A 25,788-nucleotide genomic window follows, 5' to 3' on the forward strand; every position below is an offset into this window, starting at 1 on the left:
TACCACCATAATGGGGATGAAGTTTTAATGTATGACTTTTGGGAGACATTCAAGCCATAGAAGAGGAACTTTTATTGCCTGCCAGGGACCCTTAGCTGTGATTTCCAGGCCTGGACACTGAGGGTGCCTGACAGGCCACTTGGGCTAGAGGGGGCGGGCCAAGGACAAGCTGAGCTGATGCTGAGGCCAGATCCTCCAAAGGTTTGTGCAGAGGCAGCCGGGCCGGCTGACAGGAGCCTCAGAGTCAAGCCCAGTTGTCAATAAGCACCTTCTGTGACGTTGGGCAAATCTCTGATCCTTCCTGGGCCTTCCCCAGCTATGAGATAGGGAAATGAGCAGACCTGTTGTAGATTAATATGGAATTCTAGAATGTTGAAGACAGAGAGGCCTCCTGGGGCTCAGGTGTGGTTCAATGCATTTATCTCCCTGAAGGGGAGTCTGAGGGCCACAGAGGGAAGGGACTTGCTCAAGGTTACCCAGCAAGGAACAAGGAAATGACTCCCCTGGATCTAGCAGTTGGCTCTATGAGCCTCAGGCCCAGGCCTGGTTATAGGACATGGCAATCTTTGGGCTCTGCTCAGCCCCAGTTTTCATCAAGAATTTGGACTCTTTTGAGTTTATCAAGGTGCCAGATCCAACTGCTTCCCAACCGGTGAGGGTGGCAGAGGAAAACTGCAGCATGGAAGAGTGGAAGAAGACACAAGGAAGGACTTCCAGATGTTTAGAATAGAGAGCTGTGGAGGAGGGGGACAGGGCAGGGCTCCAGCCACATTCCAGACCAGACTCAAGGCAGTGACCTGCATGGAAAGAGCTAATAAATTTACAAGTGGCACAAACAACTATAAAACTGAGACTCTATCCCCAGCCGTATGGATCCAGGCCTAGGTCCACTGTTGCCCAGGCCCTCGGTTTGACACTGACTTGAGAACCTTCACTTCTCCAGCCTCAGTTATGCCTTCTGTTATCTGGAAATAGAGCAGCCTAACTGTGTGTATCCCCATCCCCCTGGGCATGGTGAAGACAAAATAATGCAGGATGTAGAGCTGCTAAGAGCACTCACTTTGGAGTCAGGGAGACCTGAGTTCAAGTCTAGGCTTCCTTGCCATATGGAAGCCTCTCTGAGCCTCAATTTTCCACATCTGCCCAATTCACAAAGTCATTCTGAAGTTCATCTCAGGTGATATAAGCAAAGTGGCTAGTAGGCACTCAAGAAACCCTACTCCCCGGGATTGGGTACATGGCAGGGGCCAGGAGAGACGTGACAATTGGTTAAGGGGTGGGGGGGATTTGTGGTCAGGACTGGCTATGTAATTTGGGAGGCCCAGTACAAAATGAAAACGCAGGACCTTTGTTGAGCAAGTATTCAGAAGTTCAAGGCAGTGGTGGCAGGGCATTAAACAAGCTCAGGACCCTTCTGAGACCAGGGCCCTGTGTGACTACACGGGTCACAGGCCAGGAAGCCAGCCCTGCCTCTGGGATATCTGGGGTGGCTCAAATCCAGTTCAGGTGGAGGAGCTGAGGCTTCCCCCACCACACTGGGGGTCACTCCCTCTCCCCAGGATTGCAGCTGGGACCGTGACCACTGGCCCTGCCACTGTCAGTAGACATCAGAGGCGGCATAAAAGACCGACTGTTCCCCACCTCCGTGTGCCCATTTGTATCTCATGCCATGCGTACAGCACATAGTTGATTTCTTTCCGCAAAGGGCTGCACTTTTTTTTCTTTTCCAAGGGCAATGCTGGAAAGCCATGTGGCTTTTATTGCTGGCAGGAATGTCTGAGGCGTTCCTTCACCACCACATGAAATAGAGCCGCAATCTTCATCTGCATAAGGCCAAAGCCCCCAGTCTCCTCTGAGCCATCGGCCTCTGAGATTAATTAAGGCTTCACAAGGACTGACAGTCATTAGGACCTTTTTGGGGAGGTGGAAAATCCCTAATGGGCCTGGCTGGGCCCAGAAGCTGCTGGGTGGGCAGTGGGGAGAGGAGGGCCTGTAGGAGAGGAAGGTGCGGAGTCAGCGGGAGGGAGCTGGAGAGGGAGGGGGTGCAGACTCTGTCCCTGGCACAGGCTGTGACCTTGAGTGAGACTCTTCCTTCCTAGGCCTCAGTTCTGTCATTTGAGAAATGGGGATTTGGATTTGATATCTCACTCAGAGCCCTTTCGAGTCTGACACTGTAAAATTCCAAATCCTGCCCACAGTTCTTCTGCCAGGATTCTAATTCTATTCCATGACTGTAACTTCGAGCATCTGGTTTTACTCCACAAGAATAGAGTGTAGTGGGCAGCAGCGTGGGCTCTGGGGCCAGGCTGCCTGGTTGGAACCCTACCTCTGTGGTTTCCCGGCGGTGCCAACTTGGGGAAGTTACTTGAGCTCTCTAAGCCTCAGTTTTCTTTCCTGCAAAATGGGAGTGATAACTGTTGCTACTCCCTAAGAATACCGTGAAGCAAAAATGTGTGTAAAGCAACAGCCACTCAGAAGAGCCCTTTCTCTCCCTGCCTGCCAGGGCTGAACCCCACCCTGGGGGAAGGGCACATGTTTCCCAGAAGCCCCCCTGGCTCCAAGCTGCCCAGGTCCCTCTCACCACTCCGTGCCTCCCATGTTTGATGGCTCTGCTGTCAGGTAGCTCTGCACGCACCTGCTGCTTTGGACGGAGAGCTCTCCGCTGAGAACAGCGGTCAGAGTGCAGACAGCCCCTCCCCAGTCGAGGAGTGGGGGTGCTGGAAGGGCTCCTGAGAACTTGTTTGAACTTCTCAGATTCTGAGGCCCACAGAGGAAAAGCTCTTTACTTTCGGAGCCTGGGTTTCCCCATCTGTGAAATGGAGAGAATAAAATCTCTGCCCTGCAGAGGCACCTGAGGGTGAGCGACAATTGGCGGAAAACTCCCAGCATGCGGCAGGTGTCCAAAAAATTAGGGCAATTATTAGTCATAGACCAATGATCAAAGTCACAGACCAAATAACTGTCTTCTAGAAGTATTTCCCTGATTTACAGATGACAAGAGTGAGTGGCAGGGAGGGTGGTAGGAAGGCCCCACCAAGTGATGGGATCTGAAACCAGAAACCCCTTCCCTGGTAACCGACGGAGCCAGTTTTTCTGCTCTGCGCTCCCGCAAGAGAAGTCTCTTTTCTCCGTCCTTGCCTCCCTCTCTCCCATCCTCAAAGCAGGGCACCCTCTGACCACCCACCTGCAGAACAGGGTGGGGATGAGCGTGGAAGGATCCGAGGTCATGTGGACGCAAGGGAGCTGGCGAGGTGGAGAGGAGGTGGGTGGGGAGGAGGGGCCTCGGGTCACAGCGAAACCCTGGGGTCCTGCGGAACCCGCCTGGCATGTAGAGGGGCCTTGAAAGTGCACCCCCGCATTCAGATGCAAACACTGAGGCCCAGAGGGAAACGCGTCTGACTAGCACTTCCCCTGGGCGAGAGAGGCACTGAGAGTGGCATCGGGGTGCTAGTGTATGAGGCCCAGGACTGGGCTGCAGTCTCCTGCAAGGCAGAGGTCCTGTCCAACTTTGCCTCGAAGTGCTTGTTCCTGGCCTTGCTGGAGCTCATTCCAGATCCTGATCATGCCTCTCCCCTTTCTGGGCCTCAGTGTTCCCATCTGTAAACTGGGGACTACTGCCAGTCCTGCCTCCTTGCAGACTGGTCCTGAGGCCAAAGGACAGCAGGTGGTGGGTGCACCTTGGCTATCACAGGACCCTCCCGAATGACCCTGGCAAGTCCTTCCTGACTCCCTGCAGATTTGAAGAGTTTGCTGATTTCCAAGCCCAGGGCTGCTTAGCAGGATTTACCACCCCAGCTCCCTCTCCCCATCACAATAGCTCTTTCCTCTGTATCTAGATGCTAGCTCTTCCCATTACTCAGCCACTAGGAGGAGAGTGCTGACATGCTTGGCCAGGTGATGCCTTCATGCCCCACATTTTGAGCCAGAGCAGGCTTTTAACCCAGGTCCGGCCCTCTCTAGCCTGGCCAACCTCGGACAACGTTCCTCTTTGCTTACATGGGCATAACAGCTACCACATACGACGCCGTGGGGATTGAATACCATGAGCAATGCCCACGTGTGGTGCCTGGCACAAGGTAAAGCCTCAGCACCCCCAGCTGTTACTGTTCTTCCCATTTTACCCTCGGGGACCAAGGCTCAGGGGAGCACGGACACCAGGCAAAAGTCTCAGACCACACAGGCAGCATCTGGGTCCTAACACCCTCACCACCCTGCTCTCCCTTGCTCCTTCTCCCTCCCCTCCAAGTCTGGCACTTTCCAAAAAGAAAGAAAGATCTCTGTAATTTGAGAAGCACATTTGTGCTCCCACACATTCTGAATCCTTCCAGAGAGGCTGCCCAGGAGAGATGACCCCAGAGCTGGACTCTCTGGAGCTGGACCCCCGGCCTGCAGGAGACAACCCCTCAACCCAGATATACTGCCATTTTTCATTAACATTTCTCGCTTACATATTCAGAGATCATTATCTGAAATCAGGATGCAGATGAGTCCTAGTTTACTCAGCAGCATTTTCTTTCTGTTTCTTCAAACAATCGATCACCAATCACAATGATGCCCCTCCCCTCCTAGAGGGAATCCTTAATCCCCGTCCCGTGAAATGGAGTGGTTAGAATGACCTCCATTGACAGAAGAGGAAATTGAGGCTCAGTGAGGGGCATGAATGTCCCCTTTGAGTTCTAGGGCACTGGGCAGGAGATAGGTTTCACCACGGGTCCCTCTGGACAGGGGATTTAGGGCCAGGCTGGGAGAAATTTTCAGTTCTAGAAGAGAGTCCTCTGCCTCTTCGCTGGACTAGGCTCCTGTGTGATTCGGGATATGGGGAACAGAAACCTCCTGGGATGGAAACGGGGTCCCTGGCAGTGTCCGCTGAGACCCAGTTGCTGCTCAGGAAAGGGTCTGCCTACGGGAGGGCGGCCGGCTGGGGGCGAAAGTGAGGTTCTGAGAGGAATGGTCAGACGGGCAATCATCAAGACCCAGCTCCAGCTGCCCTGTGGTGGTTGCTGGAAACCCCGCTGTGAGCTGACTCCACGTGGAGGTAGGTCACAGCCAGTCCTTACCTCCCCCAGGCAGCCCCTGGGCGAATCGAGGGATCAGGACAGCATGGACTGGCTTGGAGTCCTGGCAAGCTTTGAATATGAGAACTGGACATTTCACAGATGGAAGTGTGAGGCCCAGAGAGGGGAGGGGTGGGTCAAAGGCCCCCAGCAAGGATTGAGAGGTCTTATTTTTTCATAAGGACAGTGATGGCTCCCCGAGGCTGGAGCACCCTCCATGTGCCAGGCCTGTGCTAAGCACTTTACACACAATTCTATGAGGGGCCACTATGAGTGCCCCCACTTTACAGATGAAAGAAATGAGGCTCAGAGAGGTTTAGGCAACTTTCCCTAGAGCGTTGTGGGTGAGGGAAGAAGACACACTCAGGCAGAGTGACTGTGGACCCCAGCTCCTTCCATAGCCCATGGACCTCTCAGGCGGTTTCCCAGGGCACACCTGCCCCTTGTCTGGTATACCTGGGGATCCCTGCCCAGGCGCCACAGAGTCCCCGTGAATCACACCTGCCCTGGGAAGCCGGCACCCTCACTGCCAAGAACGCACTTAGAGCACACTCCTAAATGCCAGAGGGAGATGAATCCCCTTCCTGGGGCAAAGGAGCTGGCTCTATTTGCCCGGGGATGGGTTCTGGGTTTACCCAGCTCTAAGTCAAGGTAGGGTAGGGGAGTGTCCTGACCTTCTGCTTCCTCGCCCTGCTGTGGACAACTTAGGGTGCTCTTAGGTGGGGGCCACTGGGGAGAAACTGGGCTGTTTGTCCATCGATCTGATGGAAGAGGGAGAAAAGACGACGGTCCATGCCAAGTGGGGAAGGGCGAGGGTGTCTGCATGCCCCAGGTGGGGGAGTGGGAGTTCTCCCTCCCATCAAACGGACGACAATTTTTGTCGGTCCGGGATGGGGAGGAAGCAGGTGGAAATTGGGAACAAGCTAGCCTGTTCTGTGGGTCTCCCCCGGGTGCCTGAAAACGCGAAGGCAGAAGGCGTCCATCTTATCAGAGGTGACGAAGGCGGCCTTGGTTTGACACAAAGCCATCGGTTTGTCTGTGACCTGGCCGCATGGATGGCAAGGAAAGGGCAGCTCCTCGGGGGTGGTCGCCGCGCCTGCACCCGGGCCGCAGCTGGCGCGCATCTGCAGCCCGGCCGGGCCCGTACCTCCGCGGCTGGCAGGGCGCGGGCGCCAACTAGCGGCGGCTCCCGCCACTGTGCCTGCCAGGCGGCCCGGCGACCTTGGTCTGGGGACCCAAGGGCCTGCACCCGCCCCCCCTCCCCCCGCCGCCCTGGTCCCTTGGATCTGCTGCCCACGGGGAGCCAGCGCCGTACGGAGAGCCGGAGCCGTGCCGGGCCCTGCGCCAGGTGCCAGGGCCCACAAGAGTCCCTCATTCTCTGGAAACTTGTCTGTGAACCCGTCGTAAGCGGAGAGGGAGAAATCAGGCGGAGGGACAAGCAAAGGGCACGGTGCAAACCGAAACCATTCGACAAATGGAATTTACCACCACCTGAAACAGCGGGTCATGGTCCCGCAACCCGCTCGAGGGCAGCACGTGTTGCCCGCCCCCGGCCAGGGCCCTACCTGGCCACGACGCGCTGGGCCTTCTCGGAGACTTTCCCGGAGGTGGGAGCGCCCAGGCTGGATCGCTCGCTTTCCTCTAGTTCTGCTGCTCGTGCCAGCGCGTCCGAGGGCGCGCGGGCCTGGGTCCGCAATCGACAACTGCCAGGCGCAGGCTCTCTTAAAAAGTTCAGTAAGGGACCTTTGCTGTCCTTCCTTTCGACACGGCCTGAGGGCGTGATGTGAGGTCCCGAGGTGGGTAGAGGCCAGCTCTCCCGGTGGTCGGGGTGAGGCCAGAGTCCTTCGCCCCTGGAGCGCACGCGGGGCTTGATTTCGTTTGGCAACGACGAAATGGCGCGCGCTGAGCAGGGATCAGATCCATGATGAGATCTTGCGGCCACCGTCGGATCCTAAGCTTCTTTGCTTCCGAGGCTTGGAATTCATTGTTTTGCACCTGTCGAGAGCCGGGAGCAACGAAAATCTAGCCCCGTCTCCAAAGCGGCGGGGAGGCTCAGCACGCGTTCGTTCCCCAGAGTCTAGGGAGGTGTCTGGGGCGATAATTCGGTATGACTGTGGCTTGATCTTTCCCGTTGCCCTCCCAGCTGTAGCCGGCCCCTAGGCCTGCTCGACTGACTTAGGAGGCGTGAGAGGAAGGGGTTGTTTGCAGTGAAGCCCAGGAGAGGTTGGGCCACGCGGCTGGGAATGGGAGCGGGGACCCGGAGCCGGGCGGGCAGGCAGTGCCTTGGCGAAGCTGTCCGCGGTCCCTGCGGCGCAGCCGGAGCGCACGGGCCCAAGAAGAAGTGAGGTTGGACCCGCGGAGGCCACTTTCCACCCGCATGGAGAAAGAAAATTCTCTCCTCTGAAAGCGAGGGCCCTTAGCTTTGCAGCCACTGCTGTTTTTCTTTGCCACCGACGCGCGTACCGTTTCACGATGCAGGACCGTGGTTACATGCGTAAAGAAAAAAAGGAAAACGCATTTTGCAGGCCTCGTCGTGTTTTTCAAAGAGCCACAGGCCGCCACAACGAAGAACGACGCCGCGAGGCCTGCAAGATCCTGAAACTTGTTTTGAGGGGAGAGCAGAGAGGATAGGGGTTGTTGGCCCCAGGCTACTTAGGGTCCCTAGGAGACTCCCTTCCGCCTGTCCCCGGTTTGGCACAGGGGCCACCGAGGCCGGGACCAAAGCCGCGCAGGGCTGGGAGCAGCAGAGGCCGCCGGCCGGGCGTGGACGGCGCGCAAAATCCCGTGTGGGGTGGAGGCTCTTGGGTCAGAATAATGTGCGGGACGGGGGAGGTGAGTAAGCTCTTTGGGGCGGCTCCCAGTGCGGCGTCACGGGCCCTGAGACCCCGCGGCCCCCAGCCCGGGGTTGCAGAAGTCACAGGCCCAAAGCAGCAAGAGCTGGGGAAGCCCGGCCGCGGCCAGCGGGGAGGAGGAGCGAAGGGGTTGCGCCCCAGCGTCAGGGAGCTACGACCCGAGAGAGGGCGGCAAGGGCGCCTTCTGTGGGACCCGGACGTTCTAAGCAAATTTCTAGCATCTGCCCCGGGCTCCCAGAGCTCTCGGGGGCCCTGGGCTGTGGCACTGGGGCCTCCTCCGCGGGGTGGCGCCTTCCGCCCCTCCCCGTTGGGCGGCCTCCGGCAGGCCTCGTTCCTCCCCGCGAACGCCACCGAGGTGCCCGCGATGGGGGCTCCGCCGATTGGCTGTGCGACGCGTCGCTCCGCCGGCCCCGCCCCGCGGGCCCCGGGGGTACTAACCCCGCGCGGGAGGCCACTGCCCCGCCACTTGATTCTGGAGGATTTGTTCTGGGGCTGCGGCCGCGGAGTCGGGGCGGCCGCGGGCGAGCTTCGGGGCGGGAGGCGGCGGCGGCGGCGGCGGCACAGCCCCGCGCGGGCTCCGCCGCGGCCCAGGCAGCCGGGACAGCCGCGAGGGGCGGCCGCACGCGGGGCCGCACGCCGAGGATGCGGGACTAGCCGGGCAGGCTGCGGGCGGCCGTCGGGCCAGCGAGGCCTCGCAGCGGGCGGGCCCTGGCGAGTAGTGGCCGGGCGCCGCCCCCTGCGCCCTGAGGCCTGGGCCCCGCCGCTTCTGCTTTCCCGCTTCTCGCTGCAGCGGCGGCCGAGGAGGCGCCCGCGCCGGCCGCCCCCGGGGGAAGCCGCGCCGTCTCCGCCCGCCCGGCGCCCTGACGGCCGCTGTTATGCGTATTCCCGTAGACCCAAGCACCAGCCGCCGCTTCACACCTCCCTCCACGGCCTTCCCCTGCGGCGGCGGCGGCAAGATGGGCGAGAACAGCGGCGCGCTGAGCGCGCAGGCGGCCGTGGGGCCCGGAGGGCGCGCCCGGCCCGAGGTGCGCTCGATGGTGGACGTGCTGGCGGACCACGCGGGCGAGCTCGTGCGCACCGACAGCCCCAACTTCCTCTGCTCCGTGCTGCCCTCGCACTGGCGCTGCAACAAGACGCTGCCCGTCGCCTTCAAGGTGAGTGCGGGACCCGGGGCGGGAGGGCGCCGGCCCTGGGGCTCCGGGCGTCTGAGCTGCGGGAGCCAGAGCCTCGGGAGCAGTGGGGAGGGGAGGTGCCCGAGACGCCGCGGCGACACCCGGGCACCCGGTTCAGTCTCGCTGCGCACTCGGCTGCGGGACCTCGGCGTTCGGTTTTGGATGCGCCCTGCAGGAATGACTTTTAACGCGGTTGCCCCGCTCCACCTGGGTTTTGGGGCGCCTTGCGTAGAGACGTTGGTGCGGAAATGGGCGGATGGGGTTTTGCGCCCCCCTAACCCGCATCGCTCAGATACAGCCCTGCGGGTAACGGAGAAGAGGATCCCGGGACCGGGGCAAGGACACCGCGGGTGGGGTGCGAACGGTGAAAGGGCCTACCCTCCGCCTCCAGCAGCCCTCCTCCCGCGCCGCTTCGCAAAAGCTTCCTGCTCACACCCTCGGGCTTCCGAAATTTTACCGGACGGCGCTAGGCCAGGATCGGGGCACTGCTCTCCAGACGTTTGCTCGGGGATATTATGCGTCCCGAATGGCGGGTTGAGATTGAGAGACCCCTAACCCTGGCAGCCCCCAGCCATTTAGAGGACCTTTTTCTTTATGCCAGGGAGTAGGCGACTGTTTCATTTTCATTTTTTTAAGGGGGCAGCGAGATGAAACGAAAACGCCTCGGTTTTCCCCTAAACCTCTCACAGCTGCCGTGAGAAAAGGGCAGGGCAGGAAGGGCCGGCGGCTGGGGGTGGTGCTGCCCGAGGTGGCTGGAAGTGGCGGCCGCTGGCAGCTGAGGCCGTCCCTGCTCCCATTAAGACGACTCCAAATGGGAAAAAAAGGAAGAGTGGCTCTTTGAGGTCTCCCGGGTGACATCTTGAAATACCAGTGGGGGAAATCTCGCCGGGAGGGGCGGGAGGCCCGTGTGACTTTAATCGTCAGATCGGAGGTTTTACTGTCACTTGGAGCTTAAAAGGAGTCTTTGAAATTAAAAGAAGACAGGATGTTGACAGGAAATCTGGTCTTTTTAATCAGATCCCAAACATTTTCTCCTTGAAATTTTTACCATATGGATCCCCAGTCCTTGCACGCGGCGGCCACGTTTAAATGGTTGTGACTCTGTTTAAAGTCTGATTCTTTTTCAAAAGGCATCTGCCTCTCCGTGCTCCTGGGGGTGGGGGATTTGGAGGAGATGGTGTTTAGGGGGATATCGCCACCCCCATCCTGCAATTCCCGGCAGGTGCATCCTTCCATTATCAAAAGCCCCACTCTCACTTTAAAGGGGTTTTCTGGTGACCTTTTTCAAAACACCAGTGAGTTTTGCATTCTGCATTTTCTCTGCATAACGAATTTAGGCTCTGCAGAGGCCAATAAACTGGGCCTGGTCCACATTTCAGGGCCAAATTTCATGCCCTAAACAGCTCTTGCATAAATTGAGTGAGGGTAGCAGCCCTGTTATTATTGTTGATACTCTTTCTCATTTGGAGACTTCGTTGCTAGGAGCATGTTGATTCCTCTTTCGCTGCAGCCAAAGACAACAGGGGAACTGCACCCCACATCATAGTGACTGAGCTCATTCACAGCTCTGGCTTAGATTTCATTGAAAGGATGATTTCTTGGGACACAGTTTATGTAAGCAGTTGATCTAGGATTTTGGTGTGGAAGCTCGAGATTCCATCTTCTTGTTTTCGTGATATTTGGGGGAAGGTCTTTATCGTTTTTAAGCCTCTTCTCCACCCTGCATTGGAGAAATACGCAGTGCGCCTGAGACCTAGGGGAGCTGCCCAGCCCAGCCCCTCCCCTCCTTTCCCTGGCCACCCTCTTCCTTTCTAAGCTGTCCCCCTGCATCCCCCTGCCCCGTGTCTTCAGGTGGTGGCACTGGGGGACGTGCCGGATGGTACAGTGGTGACCGTGATGGCAGGCAATGACGAGAACTACTCCGCTGAGCTGCGCAACGCCTCGGCCGTCATGAAGAACCAGGTGGCCAGGTTCAACGACCTTCGCTTCGTGGGCCGCAGTGGGCGAGGTAAGTGGAAGGGAGGCCTCGCCATTTCAGCATTGGCAATGGCAGGGGCAGCAGGGGAGGAGGTTGAAAGAGGGGCCTTAGAATCCCGAAAAACAGGTCTCCAGATGCAGCTCTGTCTAAAAACAGCAATTTGGAATCCTGTAGGATATTACAGATCGCTTTGAGGAGGTGAGGAAAGTTATGGTCTCTTACCAGAAAAAGACACAATTTTCTCCCAGTTTCTAGGGTTTACAAACTCCTGAAACTGTTCATGCCACCCCCTCTTTCCCGGTTAAGCACACGTGGTCTCACAAAAAATGCTGGCAGGAGATGGTGGATTAACAAGCTCAAAAAGGGAGCTTATAGGTCTTTCAGCAAGGCGGTTGCAGTACAAGTGCCTGATCTGTGGGGCCCAAGCACCCCAGCCACTCTCTCCATAGGGGGCAGAATCTCCCCCACACTCTGAGGCTGTCTCTCCAGCTGTGGTCTCCCAGACCCAGTTTCCCAGCCCCTTTGAGCCCTAGGTGGTCTGGAACGGAAGCTAACGCAGCTGAATGTTGGAAAGCACAGCTCGAAGGCTGCCATCTCCTGCCCCAGAGTCAAGGCTGGTGTGCCACCCTGCCTGTCTGACCGACCTTGAGCAGTAGAAGGAAGGCGGGACGGGGGTGGGGGGCTGTTGAATGGGAGGCTTCTGGGACCTGAAACCCATCATCACTTAACTCCTGGATGGGAAAGTCCTGGAAACCCTGCCCCCGTGGAATGGAGGCCTGAGAGTCCACTGGCCCTTTAAGACCAGCCTGCCTACGAGAAGTGGCTGAAGTGGGAGTCACCCTTCCCAAGCACCAGGCCCGCCTCCAGCTTTGTTAAGAAGTAAGCTGGGTTCCCTCTGCTCCCCAACTCCACAGCAGGCTGAAGTGGCTGAAGCAGAACCATGCTTTTCATCACCAATAAACAGGACCTTCTCAAGGTTCTAGTTCCCTCTGAGCCGCAAGCCCTGCTCTGAAATGGGCATCTGGGCACCATTTTTTCCTTTCCAGCCGTTCAATGTATACATACAAATGTCAACCATATTTTGACTTTTCAGCATTAATTAAAACCAGGACATTATTTGCATGTAATAACTGTTTACTTGTTACTTTTTATGAAACTGAAATAGTTTACATTCTTTCAAACATTTCCTGTTCCTGTTGGCTCCCTTCCCCACGCACAGATTTCTTTCAAACGGTGCCCTTAACTGGTTGCAGGTTGATGGATGGAAAATGTTTGCTTTTATGAATTAAGCTTTCATTGCTGCTCCCAATTAGTCTCCAAGTCCCTTTTGTCATCCCCAATCTCTCAAACCCTTTGCAACTTAATCCCAACCCTGAGAGGAGAGTCACTGGTCCCTGGTCGGTGGCAGACAAGGCTGATGGCTCTGCTGACTGCGGGGCAGTGGCCAGGTCTGCTAGCCCAGGTATGTGTCAGGAGCACTATAGCTGCTGCCTGTTGCGAGGCGGGCAGAAGGTGCTGTCGATCTGGGAGCCCAGCAAGGCATCAGGAACTTGATTCTCCCTTCCCACTCTCTCTCCTGGGAGGTGAGAGAAAGAGAAGAGACGATGATTTTCTGAGTTACCGAGACCTTGTCTGGCCGTTCTGCATACTGAGAATGATTTTTTTTTAGGGGTTTTCATGCCCACAGACCTTGAGCCCCCCTCCCCAGGCCTGCAGGGAGGGAAATGGCTTTCCAAAGCGTTGGTTGGGAGCTTGTCCTTGTAGCAGGAATGGCCGAGGCTGGGACTGTGGCTCTGGGAGATGCAAGAGGCTGAGTTTATAAACGATTCTCTCATCCATCTCCTCTCAGAGGTCCATAACCAGTCTCAGTGGTCCTGCGAGGCACGAAGTGATCTGAGGAGGAGTTCCGATGTCTGAGGAACTGTGGCTAAGGCGTTCAGCCTTCAGAGGCTCAAGGTCTTTGAGAGCCTGCATTCTAGTATCAGCCACCCTGCGTTTGAGTCCCAGCTCTGCTAATGACTTGCTGGATGACCTTGGGCAAATGACTTAACCACTCTGTGCCTCAGTTTCCTCATCTATGAGATGGAGATGATAATGGTACCTACCTCATGAGATTTTGGGAATGTTAGGGAAATTGATATAAGTGTATCAGCTGGCGCATATTGAGAGCTGGATACATGTTAGAGATTTTGTTACTTCAAATGCCTGGGACTGGAGGAGGACTTTGAGGTCCCTTTGAGCGGTGACAGCCACTGATTCTCTGATTACTGTGTGGTTTGGGCGGGGGTGGGGGAAACCCAGAAGGTGTGAACTGCTGAGTGGGAGAGGTGGAGGCGGTTGGCAGGGAGGAAGGAGGGTGCCGGGTCCGCTGGCATGCAGACACACATCTGCGGTGCTCATCCTGCTGACTGGGAAATTCCCACCTGAGAGAACAGTCAGTGGTTGACAGTGACAATCTGGGCCACTTTAGGAGATGGGACACTTTGGGAGTTAAGGTTGGGGGTTGGGACCCAGAACCCTTGCCTGGGTCTCTGACTTCTGCCAGAACTAAGAAGTCTGATGGAAACCTCTGCTTGTTTCCTCAATTTTTAGTTCTACATTCTGTCTGAATTCCAGGAAGATGGCTTTCCATGAAAGACATGCACCCAGTAACACCACAGAGCTCTTACAGTAGGGCTGAAGGTGTGAACCAAGAAAAGGAAGGGAAGAAAACCAGGTCATTGCTGTCTCCTGCAGTGATTAGGGCTGAGGTCCCTGCCCTGCCAGACAGGAGGAGCCTTTCTTACAATACATATTTTGTATCAAGCCTTACTATTCTACGTTGAAATGTGTAAATAATGTAACCTACCTATTTACATGCAGTTGCAAACTATGTTATTCCATAGCTATGATGGAGAAAAAAAGGGAAAGTAATTTATAATAAAACACTGATTTGAATATGTAAACGTTGGGGCCACAGGACTCCTTGAGGTGGACGAATGCCCTCCACGCAGAAGCCCACAGCAGAGGGAACAGGCAGGGTGGCAGGGCTCAATCTGAACCTGGCCTTGCTGCCAATACCGTGACTTTCTGAAGTTGTCAACAACTCTTGGCAAAGCGCTGAACAAAATTAAAAAAAAAAAAAAAAAAAAAAAGAACTGTCTTTCCTTCTGGAAAATTCAGTAGATATTAAAAGTACAAAAAAAAAAACCCCTTGTTTTATGTAAAACTGAGTTAGGTTCATGACTCAGAGAATTTTTTTTTCTTTTACTTTTTTTTGGGACAAGGTCTCGCTCTGTCGCCCAGGCTAGGGTGCAGTGGTGCGATCACTGCAGCCTCAACCTCCTGGTCTCAAGCAGTCCTCCCACCTCAATAGCTGGGACTATAGGCATGCGCCACCATGCTCAGCTGATTTTTTTAAATTATTTTTTGTAGAGATGGGGGTGTTGTTCACTGTGTTGCTCAGGCTGGTCTTGAACTCCTGGACTCAAGCGATCCTCCCGCCTCAGCATCTCAAAGTGTTGGGATTACAGGCATGAGCCACTGCTACCAGCCAGAGAACTTTTATAAGCAAGTTTTTCCCTCCCAGGAAGAATGAATCTTCACCACCCTGGGCAGTGTTGGGTGCTGGCGTCCCCCACCACATACACACACCCCACCCCTAACGCTGGCAGTGCCACCCCAACACTGTGTTGACCACACGCCACCACAGATCCCAAAAATGCCCCTCTAGCAGGCGGCCACTGGCCTAAGTGAAAATGAAAAGCACATGAGCTCTTGAGCTGTGATCAACTGGTTAAAAAGCAACCGTGTGTTGACAGAGATTCGGGGTGCAGTGTGCCGGTGCAGATTGAGGGGAACCGCTGGTTGGGAGGGATGCGTGGCTTCTTGGATGAAGTTGAGAAAACCCCGAGGTCCCCTGAGACTGAGACACGTCCCCTCCCGCGCCCATGCAGCTCCTGTGGGTGGGGCGGGGACGTTATACACATAGGAACTCAGGCAGAGAGGCTCAAGGACTTGCCTGAGGCCCCGCTGCCACCCCGGCTGGTTGATGATGGGTCCTGGAGGAGTTTCTGGAGCCCTAGAGGAAACCCATTTCCCAGACCCAGACTTCTCCCCTGCAACCAGGGCCAGCCCTCAGAGAGCCTGGGTTTACACTTCCTGGTTTCCTGATGGATTGCAGGTTTGCGCGGGGCTCCTGCATGGAGTTATATCTAGAGGCTGAGAGAGAGGGATGGATGGGTTTGCCGCTGCCAGGCAGAGAGAGAGCTGGGCAGGGCCGGGGGAGCTGAGGGGCACTCAGGGAGACAGCTTTCTCCCACCCCTGCTCCCCAGGCTCCCTGTCTCCTGAGGTCCCATATGCCTGCCTCTCCCTCTCACGCCTCCTCTTAGGCCCCACACTCCTCTCCTTTGTACCTGGGAGGGGTGGTGACAGGCTCGGAAGCTGGTGGAAGTGGCTGAGGAGTGCTGGTGACCTCAGGGGTGGCATGTGGTTTGCTACCTGGTATGGGTGGGGGCTTCCCACTTCTCAGGAGCGGGACGTTAGTACCTGTGTGCAAAATGGGAGCCATTATCTCTGCCCTTACTTTATTTAACAAATGTTGTTGAGCACCTACTAAGTGCCGGATGCCGTCCTAGGGGCTAGAGACACTGCATGAACAAGACAAAAACTTGGGCCCCTGGGGAGGTTATAATCTAGTATAAGGAGACAAAATGAGTAGATGGATTATCAAAAGCATATGCATTGTGAGAAAATTCCAGCAGGTGCAGGGAATAGAGAAAGGGAGTGGAAGGGCCTGTGATACTTCAGGTTGATCTGCTTAGGGCTTTTTATTTTATTTTCCCCGTGGGCCCCTCTGATATCTGGTGAAGCCCGCACACCTTTCTCAGAACAATGATATTTTTAAGGTATAAAATCAAATACAAAGTATTACAATGGAAACCAATTCTATTAAAACATAGCAAAATACTTTAAAAATTGTGGTAAATGTGCTGCTTTATTCAATGTATTAAATAAGATCTAGCATTAGGTCTAATGACGACCATGGTTTTGAAGTTGTGACGAGCATAAAAGATATTTAGAGCAATCTGCAGCAACTGTAATGTGATATGTAAGTATCTGTGACGTCTGTTGGTGACAAGGTCACAGGTAAGGCTGATAATACCTCTGTGGTTTGTTGCCTACGCTCGTACTTGAGAGTGATGCTAAATTTCAGTTAGAGGTTAGGGACAATACGATTGTAATTTTTTCCTATCCTAGTTCTCAGGCTTGTTCAATTCTACAGAGCCAAGTTAAAAATGCCTTCCAGGTGTAGTGGCTTAGGCCTGTAATCCCAACACTTCGGGAGGCCAAGGCGGGAGGATCACTTGAGCCCAGGAGTTCAAGACCAGCCTGGGCACATAGTAAAAGCTTGAAAAAAAAGAAAGGAAAGGAAGGAAGGAAGGAGGGAAGAAAGAAAGGAAGGGAAGGAAAAGAAGGAAGGAAAAAAAAGAAATAGCTGGGCATGGTGGTGCTCACCTGTTGTCCCAGCTACTCAGGAGGCTGAGACAGGAGGATCACTTGAGCCCGGGAGGTCCAGGCTTCAGTGAGCTATGATCATGCCACTGCACTCCAACCTGGGTGACAGAGCAAGACCTTGTCTCAAAAAAATTGATTAAAATTAAAAATGCCTACTTCAGATAAAGTGACCAGGGAAGGCCTGACTGAGAAGGTGGGCAACCTGAAGGAGCGTGTTAGTAAACTTTCAAATGCTGCTGTGGGCCCGGGGCCCTGTGGCAGGGCACTGGGGCCCATTAGTCCTCCGTGTCTCCAGTCTGGCCCCTAGGGCTCTGGGCTGTCTGCCTAAACTCCGCGTCATAACCAAGAAGATGCTGGACAATGCTGGCAGGGTCAGAGGCTCAGGGACCCCAGGAGAGTGCTGGGCTGGTTGGAGGAGGAAGAGGTCCAGGAGAGAAATGACCTCAGAGTGAGGAAAGGCAGTAGGAGGGGTCGGGCAGGGAGCCTGAGGCATCTGCCTGGCACTTCCCTAGACCATCTGCACTTTCTGCTTCCAGAAATCATGTAAAGTGGCCCCTGTGACCTGAGAGTGGGAGACCAAGTCTGTTCTGACCTGGGGCTCTGGGGGCAAGTGCAGTCAGAATTTCTATCCCTGCCTCAGCCGGCTGGCTTAGGAAGAGGCTTCCAGAGAAGCCCCTTGTTTCCCAGCTGGAGTCACACTCAGTGGGTCTTGAGCTTTAAATTCCCCCTGATGTCTCAGAGGGCCTTGGGTCCTGTGGCGTGGCTCCTGGCAGCCTGGCTGGTTTAATTTTGTTCCGGATTCTCCTGCCTCTGGGGCTAGAATTTTCACTTGATCAGTTGACTAACAAGTACCCGGCCATGCAAAGAGAACTGTGAGATACTGGTCTCCACCCTGAGCTTCCTCTCCCACCTGCAACGTGGGGCTGTTGAAACCTACCTGCTCACCTTGGAGGCATGTCAGGGGGACACCAGAGGGATGTGCTTGGGCAGCCTCCCTCCGTGACCATCCTGTGCCAGCCCTGGGGTACAGATGAGAGTGCGAGACCATTGGCTCCTACCCACAGGGAGTTCCCAGGCTTGTACGTGGGATCCAGAGGCAGGGATAGGGGGATAAAGTCTGGCTTGGGGGATCCACAAATCTCTCCCGCTCCCTGCCACCAATCTCATAGAGCATGAGGCTGTGGATCATAACAGAGAAAAGGGTGAGAGGAGGACTCTTACCTAGACCCCCAAACTCCCAGACACATCGGAGAATTCACTGTAGAAAGTAGAGAGAAGACTGTCGAAAGTAAATCTTCATAAACTGCTTTCTACACGGAGAAACCCGTCTAAACATAAAACGATAGAAGAACGAGAAATAGAAGTGAAAATGAAAAACCACCCAGTGTGTGAAGGCAAAATGTGCAGGCCTGTGCCCTGGGAAACTGATGGCCACAAATACAGCATGGAAAGTATTAACAAGCTTAATATATAGCGATTTTTAAAAGGCACTAAAACCTTCACAGGAAAGTAAAAGAACATGAAGCAATAATTTGTGTTGGATTATGGTGGATAATAATCATATAAAAAGTTTCAGTCTCACTAGTAATAGAAAAAAAGGCAAACAAAATCAAGAGCGTGTAAAAGATCTTCCATCTTGATAGGCATATCCCTGGGGTGTGACGCAGCCTCACACGCGAGGGTGACGACTAAATCTCTCCGGAGAGTCATCTCACTCCAAGAGGGATCAGCGCCCGTAATATGTCCCAACCCTCTGCTGCCGTGAAATCACTCACCGCTTCTTGGAATCTATTCTAAGGAAATAAGCAGAGATGCAGACAAAGATTTTTATAAACAGAAGGTCACTTTCATTTTATTTTAAATGGTAAAAAAAAAAAATAGTATTTTAAAAGTTTTTTCCCCTCTCAGGAATTTTGAATGGAGACTTTGGAGCCAAATGTCTATCTAAAAATAGAACAACATTCTGGAAATAACAGTTGTGTCTACAGAAGAAATGTCTGCAGCTCCCAAATCAGTCCTTTTTCAGCTCCAGCTGCACACATCAATAAGAAATTAGCAACGATGTAGATACCCAAGAGTAAGGAGGTAGATAAATAAAAGATGAGGAGGCTTCCTTGAGATGAAATATTTTGCAGCCATTAAAAACGAAGTTTATGGAGTTTTAATGACGTGGGAAGGTGCTTCTGATGTGATGTTAAATGAAAAAAAAACAGTATGAAAATCTGTATTTTAGTACCACTGCAACTGTGTAAATATACAAACCCATACAAAAGAGCTGAAAGGGAAAACACCGAATGGTAACGGTGTCTATCTCCAGCTAGTAGAACTGTGGGGGGGTCTTTTCTTCTTTGTTTATATTTTCTATGTTCTTGAATTTTTCTACAAAGATCACCAATTACTTTCAGAAAATAGAATATACCCATCCTGCTCCCCACCACAAAATCGTGTGGGTTTCTGAATAGAAGAGACAGCAGAAAGGCCAAGAAGAGGGGAACATAAGCCAGGGTGGCCACGGCATGGGGCAGGAGGGGTGACAAAGTTGGCGTGAGACCCCCAGGGGCCTTGAATGCCAAGCCCAGTGTCTTGAACTTCACCCAGAGCCCTATCTTCTGCCCAGGTTCAGAGAGGACAGAGTGCCCCTTCTTGACAGTTAGGGGCTTCCAGGGGTAGGTACAGGTGGGAGAGCAGGGTGTTGTGGAAGCTCCAGGTGCCAACCGCCTGCCTCTATACCCCACTCTCCCCAGGGAAGAGTTTCACTCTGACCATCACTGTGTTCACCAGCCCCACCCAAGTGGCCACCTACCACCGAGCCATCAAGGTGACTGTGGACGGACCCCGGGAGCCCAGACGTAAGTGCCACCGAGCCCCCTGAACCCCTGCGCGGGGGAGGAGGGTCCAGTGCGGGAAGGACAGCAGCTAGGTCAGACAGATGGAGCCCTCCTGGGGGGTTGCAGTCCTTGGCTCTGTGCCCCCACACACTGTGTGCCTGCTGGCAAACCCCTAAACCCTCTGGGCTTAGCCTGAGACTGTGCGAGGCCAGCGAGGAGGCTGGGAGTGGAGATGACTGTCCGTGGAGACTGTTGAGGGAGTCAAGGAAAGGAAAAGGATGGAGAAAGCTTTCAGATGTGGCATTTGTGGGGTGCTTATGTGTTTCTGGGTGGAGGTTGGGCCAGGCTGGCTTTACTCTGCCCCCAGCTTCTCTGCCGGTGGCTGAGGGATGCGTGGAGGGCAGGAATGATCAAAAGTCAGGGGCTGGTCTGGCTGTGAGGCCAGGCCTCTTCCTTGGAAACTGAGTCTTTGAATCTTAGCATGTGACTTGCTCAGGTCACCCAGAGTCCGGGCACCCGGACCCTATGAGCAGGGAGTTCTGGTCCATCAAAGCGAGTTTGTGTTTAATTCTCTCTGCTTGCTGAAGGTCAGATTAAGGCTGGGGAAGTGGGAGGGTAGGCCGAGGCTCTGTGTCCACAGAATGAATGAATGAATGAATGAATGAATGAATGAAATAGAGCCAGCCAGCTTCCTGAGCTCCATCCCACCTCCCTGAGGCATCTTCAGCTTGGTGCACTGAGGATTGGCCCACCCCTCTCTTTCTCAGAAATGTGACCCTTTGCAGTTTAGAAGACCTTTTTGCAGTCACTGTTGAATGGGATCTTCGTGACAGCAGAGCCAGAGGGGTCACTCAAGTTCCAGTGAGGAGAGAATCCAGGCCTGAGGGAGTTGGGTACCTGAATAGGACCTAATGCTGTGCAAGGTGCAGGAAGGCGCCCCAGGCTTCAGTCTTCCCAGAGGCAAGATTCTAGGCTGAGCAGGCCTGGGGCAGGAGGCCTGGGGCAGGAGGCCTAGCCCTGGGCCGGCCCCTCCCTTCTTGGGAGTCAGCTGGGCCTGACACCCCATCATCCAATTCCTGGGCCCATCCCAGCATCTGGCCACTTGCGAAAGGCTTGGAGCTGAGTCCAGCAGCCCTGGAAGAGTCTCCCTCCAGGGTTCTCAGGGTCACCTCTGCCAGCCCTGAACCCCTGCACGCATCCTCAGGCCTGCACCATCAGCTCCCAGCCAGCACTTGCTCTGGCCACACTCCTGCCGGTTCCCTCCTGCTGAGATCAGACATAGACCAGCCCATGCCCTTGGCCTTGGGCTTCGTGACCCTAGGCAAGTCATGTCTTCTTTGTGGCCTCAGTTTTGTCATCTGAGAACTGGATCAGTGACTCCAGGAGTCTCAAGGTGGGAAGCCCTCGTGAGCCATAGACCACCATGGTGTAGAGAGCAGGTTCCGAGCCAGCCTTCCTGGCTGTGGGTCCTTGGGCTGGTCATCTCCGTGCCTCAGTTTCCTGAACTGAAAAATGAGATTCACACAAGCAGCTACCTCATGATGCTATTGTGAGGAAACAATGGCTTAATCTATAGAAAGCACTTAGCGGTGGGGGTTGGCAAGTGATCCGTCACTTTAGCCAGGGCTGTTATCTGCAGTGTGACCTAGGGCAAGTCACTGACCTCTCTGGGCCTCAGCTCCCTCCTCCATGAAGTGTGATGATGCCACCCACCCTGCGGGTCTGGAGATCAGGGGTGACGTGTGGACAGCACATGGCCGTAGCACAGAGGGGTCCCATGAGTCACTGGGTCTGCAGCGTTTTGTCATCCTTAGTACCCAGCCCCCTTCCTGCACTCCCACCACCACCATTAATCAACGGTGAGCTCTCTCATGGGCAGCAGCTGGGTGGCTGCCTTGGTAATAGAGGTGCAGGCATCAAGTCTCCATTAAAGGAGGTGGCAGCCCTGCCCTACGTCTCCAGGGGCAGGGTCAGCATGGACAGGAGCCTCAGTTGGGCTCTGGGTGGGGATGCGGCACTCAGAAGCCACTCCAGAAAGAGGTGAGCCACTCCAGAAAGAGGGAGGCACGGGACAGGGTCTTGACGCTTGGTGGGAAGATCCCAAGGGACCGGACAAGGTTGGCACCTCTGAGAGCCCTCCACGCTCAGCCCAGCCCACCCCAGAGCCGCCCACTCTGCCCTGCTGGGGTCCCTGGATGAGCGTGGAGACTCAGCCCTGCCTGTGGGAGATTCCAGCAGAATCCCCTGCCTGCTCTTCCCTGCCTGGGTCTCCCAGACCTGAGATGGCCCCTTCTGGGGTGAGCTGGAAGGTAAAGGGGTGGCTCAGGATGAGGCAACAAGAGGGAGGGACAGAGGCTGGGCCTGGAGACCCACAGCGTCAGAAGCCAGGCTTGCTGCACCACCTGAGACAGGTGACCTCCCTCTCTGGGCCCTGGCACGGGCTGGATCAGTGGTTTTATTTACAGAACAGAGCAGAGATGGAGTCGGGGGGCAGTCTACTAGGTCCCCCATCCTTAGGACCTGCCTGCCCCTGTCCCTGGCACATCCTGGCCCTGAGATCATGTCCCCCCATACCCTGGGTTGCAGCCCCACTCCTTTGTCTTTGGCCTTGGACAAATCCTTGGCCTTTTGGGTCCTCAGTGTCCCCATCTATAAGAGTGAAGGGTGGCTCCTGGTCACTGAGCAGTCCCCTCCCTTGTGTCAGGCCCTGTGCAAAGTCCCTAGTAACTGATCTCTTGGGCAGCCCCAGGAGAGGATAGAGGCCAGGGCGCAAAACCTCTTGCCCAACGTAACTGTCAGCACACCCTGGGGGCTCCGACCTGGGGGCTGCGGGAAGTGAGGGCCACTTGGAAGGGCCTTTTCGCCTCAGTGTGCTCAGCTGTCAAATGGATGGTATTGGTGTCTGCGTAGGGGAGTCACTGTGAAGGTTGACTGAGTTTACCGTGGCCTGGCCCCAGGAAGTGCCCCCACAACCTTCACGGGTTGTTACAGGCCTTTTGTGCTCCTGGACTTCCTTTCCCGGCTTTTTTCCTGTTTTGCCACCTCCGACCCTCTGAAATCTGAGCCCGCTGTGGGGTGAAGTGGGAGTAGGGGCTGGTCCTGGGAGCCAAGGACCGGGAATCTGTAGATCCCTGAGGCCGGCTGTGGGTTCTGTGGCCGGGTCGTTCCCCTCTGGTGCTCTGCAGAGCGTGCCCGGCCTGCAGCCAGGTGGCCAGCTGGGTTTGAAGGCTGGCTTGGTGGCTTCCTGCCTGTGTGGCCTCGGTTTCTGAGGTTCTCAGTGCTGGTGTCCCTCAGAGTCACTGGGGGCTGGTTAAGAAGCAGGTTGCTGAGCCGAGTCCAGGATCCCAGCAGGAGGGGCTGCGACACCTGGCAAGTCTGGCATGGACCACGGTGGGGGAACGGCCCTCACGCCCACCTAGCCTGTGCCCGTTACCCCCTGCCCTCCCTCCCACATCCTGCTCTGGCCACCCTGGCCTCCTGGAGCTGGTCTTTGAACTTGCCAGGGACACTCCTGCCTTGGGGGCCTTTGCACTGCTCTTTTTTCTACCTGGAACACTCCTCCCCGGACACCCCCAGATGCATGGTACACTCCTTCACACCCTAAAGCCTCTGCACTTCTCAGCAGCCCCCCTGTTTCAAGTGGCACACACACAGCCTTCCTCACCTCTCCCCCTTTTCCTTCCTGGCTTTAAGGTTACCCCGAGCATTTACCACTACCACCTTCTAAGGTGCGATCTAGTTCGACAGTTTGTTTCATTTGTTATTCATTTCTCCCATTTTGTTTTGTTTTGTTTTTTGAGATGGAGTCTTGCTCTGTTGCCCAGGCTGGAGTGCAGTGGCAAGATCTCGGCTCACAGCAACCTACACCTCCCAGGTTCAGGAGATTCTCTTGCCTTAGCCTCCCGAGTAGCTGGGATTACAGGCACACGCCACCACGCCCAGCTAATTTTTGTATTTTTAATAGAGACAGGGTTTCACCATGTTGGCCAGGCTAGTCTTGAACTCCCGACCTCAAGTGATCCGCCCACCTCAGCCTCCCAAAGTGCTGGGACTACAGGCGTGAGCCACCGCACCCGGCCCCCTATTGTTTATGCTCTACAAGGGCAGAGTTTTTTGCTCTGGTTTGCCAGGCCCTGGTATAGCTAGACCCTGGGAATGTAGGCAGGAGCCCTTCAGAGCTGCTCCATAAATCATTGATGAATAAGCAAATGATTCATTAATGTCATTTCGGGTAGTGGGAAGTCCTGTGAAGAAAAACAAAGCTGGGAGAAGGAGTGGAGCGTGCAAGGGATGGGACAAGGGATAGGGCGGGGAGGCCTCCTGAAGAGGTGACCTTCGAGCAGGGGCCTGAAGTGAGCAGCCAGCAGAGTGTGGCTGCCGAGGGTTTGGCGTGGGCAGGAGAAGTGACCCTAAGCCCGCAGTTGGGCTTTTGAAGGCCTTAGAATTTCTGCAGTTTCTTCCTGGGCTGAGGAGAGGCAACTGCTCCAGGTCCCTGGCTCCCAAGATCCCCACAACCCCCAGGAGTGTCCCCTGTGCTAGGGGCAGGGCTAGCGGAGTCTGCCCAGCAGGAGGGAAGGGGTTAACCACAGACCTCCCGGGTTCTCCTAATCAACCCCAGGCCGCTGGAAGCCCCACTTGCAGCCCTGGGAGGGAACCGCTCGCCTCCCTGCCCGCTGGCCCCCAGCCAGCCCGTTTCCCTGCCCAGCCACCGACCCGGCTTTCATCTGCTCACAGGGGGCCGATTCACAGCAGACCACCCCAGGCCCGGCACCCGCCTGTGATTCCGCGAGGCTGTTAAGAGTCGGGTGTAAATCTCCTGACAGGCCGCAGAGCCGGCCTCGGGCCCGGCGCCCCACCCTGCTGCTGGGCAGACAGTGGCTGCTGTGTCTGGGTCACAGCCGCACCAGGCGGCCAAGAAGGCTGCCGAGTGGCTTCAGATGGGTGACGGGCCTGGTCATTGGAGCCCACACTGTCCCCAGCAGATGATGCTGTTCCTGTGGCCCTGCCCGACTCTGCTTTTCCCAAGAGGCTGAACACTGAGCTGGCCTCTTGCCAGCTGGACCTTACGGCCAGGTGACCCAGCTCTTCTCTCATGGAGGTCTTGGGAAGCAATGACCTTAGCAGCTGAGCTCCATAGAGTGTGTGACCTTTCCAGGTTTGAATCTCAGGGGTGCCACACACCATATGACCTTGACCGTGTGCCTCCACTTTTCCATCTGTAAAATGGGGGTGATAGTCACAGCCTGTCAGAGGGATATGACCCTTGGAGACGACATGCATGGCCCACCTTGCACAGTGCCTGGCACATCATGGATGCCTGCTAAAATGGTTGCCACTCCTATGACAGGGGCTTGTGTTGGGCCTGCATGGAGGCAGGGGGGTAACCCTGATGGTCTCTTGGTTCCCCCAGAAGCACCAGGTACCTGGCGGGGGTAGGACCCCAGGCTGGCCAGGCTGGTGGTGGGGAAGGATTCCCTGGGGACAGTGGTAAAGGGGCCGCCAACACAGAATCCAGCCCTGGTCCTCTAGCTCCCACACTGTGTGACCCTGATGAGTCCCCAGGCTGGCTGGGGCCCAGCATTCCTGCTCCCACTTTGGCCTTTATCATATGCCTATGAGGTTGGTCACCCCCCACTGCACAGATACATCAGAGAGGAGCTGTTTGCCTAGGAGCAGGTGGCCAAGTCAGAATGGGAACCCAGAACACCTTCCTCAAGGACCAAGGCCTGGTGGGCTGTGTAATTCTTGAAACCTTTCCTGACCCTCGGGGGTTAGAGGTGTGATCCCCATTTTGCAGATAAGACACTCTTGCCCAGAGGGCAAGAGTGGCTTGCCCAAGACCATGACCACTGGTGGGTGAGAGCTGCCTGGTATGAGCTTGGGGCCACTGGGCCCTTGGGAGGGGCAGGCTGGGATCTGCCCTCCCATAAGTGAGGGTCATAGGCACTAATCCAGGCCGTGCTGGAGGAGCTGTCTGATCGGAGCCCAGCAGCTGGAGGCTGACAGCAGCCAGGACAGGCCCTGAGGGCCAACGCGGGGCTTTCCCCAGCCGTCTCAGTCCTCTGCTTTTAAAAACATGTGGCCTGCCCTCCAGCTCATCGGCACCCTCAGGGGTTAGACAGTATGATAACCACTTTACAGATGTGGAGACTGTGGCCCAGAGGCAGAGAGTGACTTGGTGGGCTAGAGCAGGGTATGATTGGAAATTGCACTCTCAACCCTGAGCTTCAGAGCAGGGAAGGGCCCCTGGTGGAGTCCACTGAGACCTTCTCATCTTCCTCTCCCAAGTCCTATCCTCCTGGGCCTGCAGATAGCAGCTCTGGGCCCTGGGGCTGGACGGGGCCCTAACATCTATTGTGGAGTCCCGATTGTGAAAACACAGGCTCTGGGGAGAGCAGGTGGCCGTG

The 25,788-nt window shown here is 55.5% G+C and overlaps 1 protein-coding gene across 1 annotated transcript in view; it reads left to right on the forward strand.

The window, feature by feature from the left end:
- Window positions 1-25,788, forward strand: part of RUNX3 (RUNX family transcription factor 3) — a 65,008-nt gene that overhangs the window by 26,286 nt on the left and 12,934 nt on the right. The window contains exons 2-4 of the mRNA XM_024238356.3: window positions 8,798-9,060; window positions 10,930-11,086; window positions 19,298-19,402. Coding sequence (XP_024094124.1) covers window positions 8,798-9,060; window positions 10,930-11,086; window positions 19,298-19,402 — 525 coding nt within the window. The remainder of the gene's footprint in view (window positions 1-8,797; window positions 9,061-10,929; window positions 11,087-19,297; window positions 19,403-25,788) is intronic.

The sequence above is a fragment of the Pongo abelii genome, chromosome 1 (assembly GCF_028885655.2).
Source record: "Pongo abelii isolate AG06213 chromosome 1, NHGRI_mPonAbe1-v2.0_pri, whole genome shotgun sequence".
NCBI classification, from domain to species: domain Eukaryota; kingdom Metazoa; phylum Chordata; class Mammalia; order Primates; family Hominidae; genus Pongo; species Pongo abelii.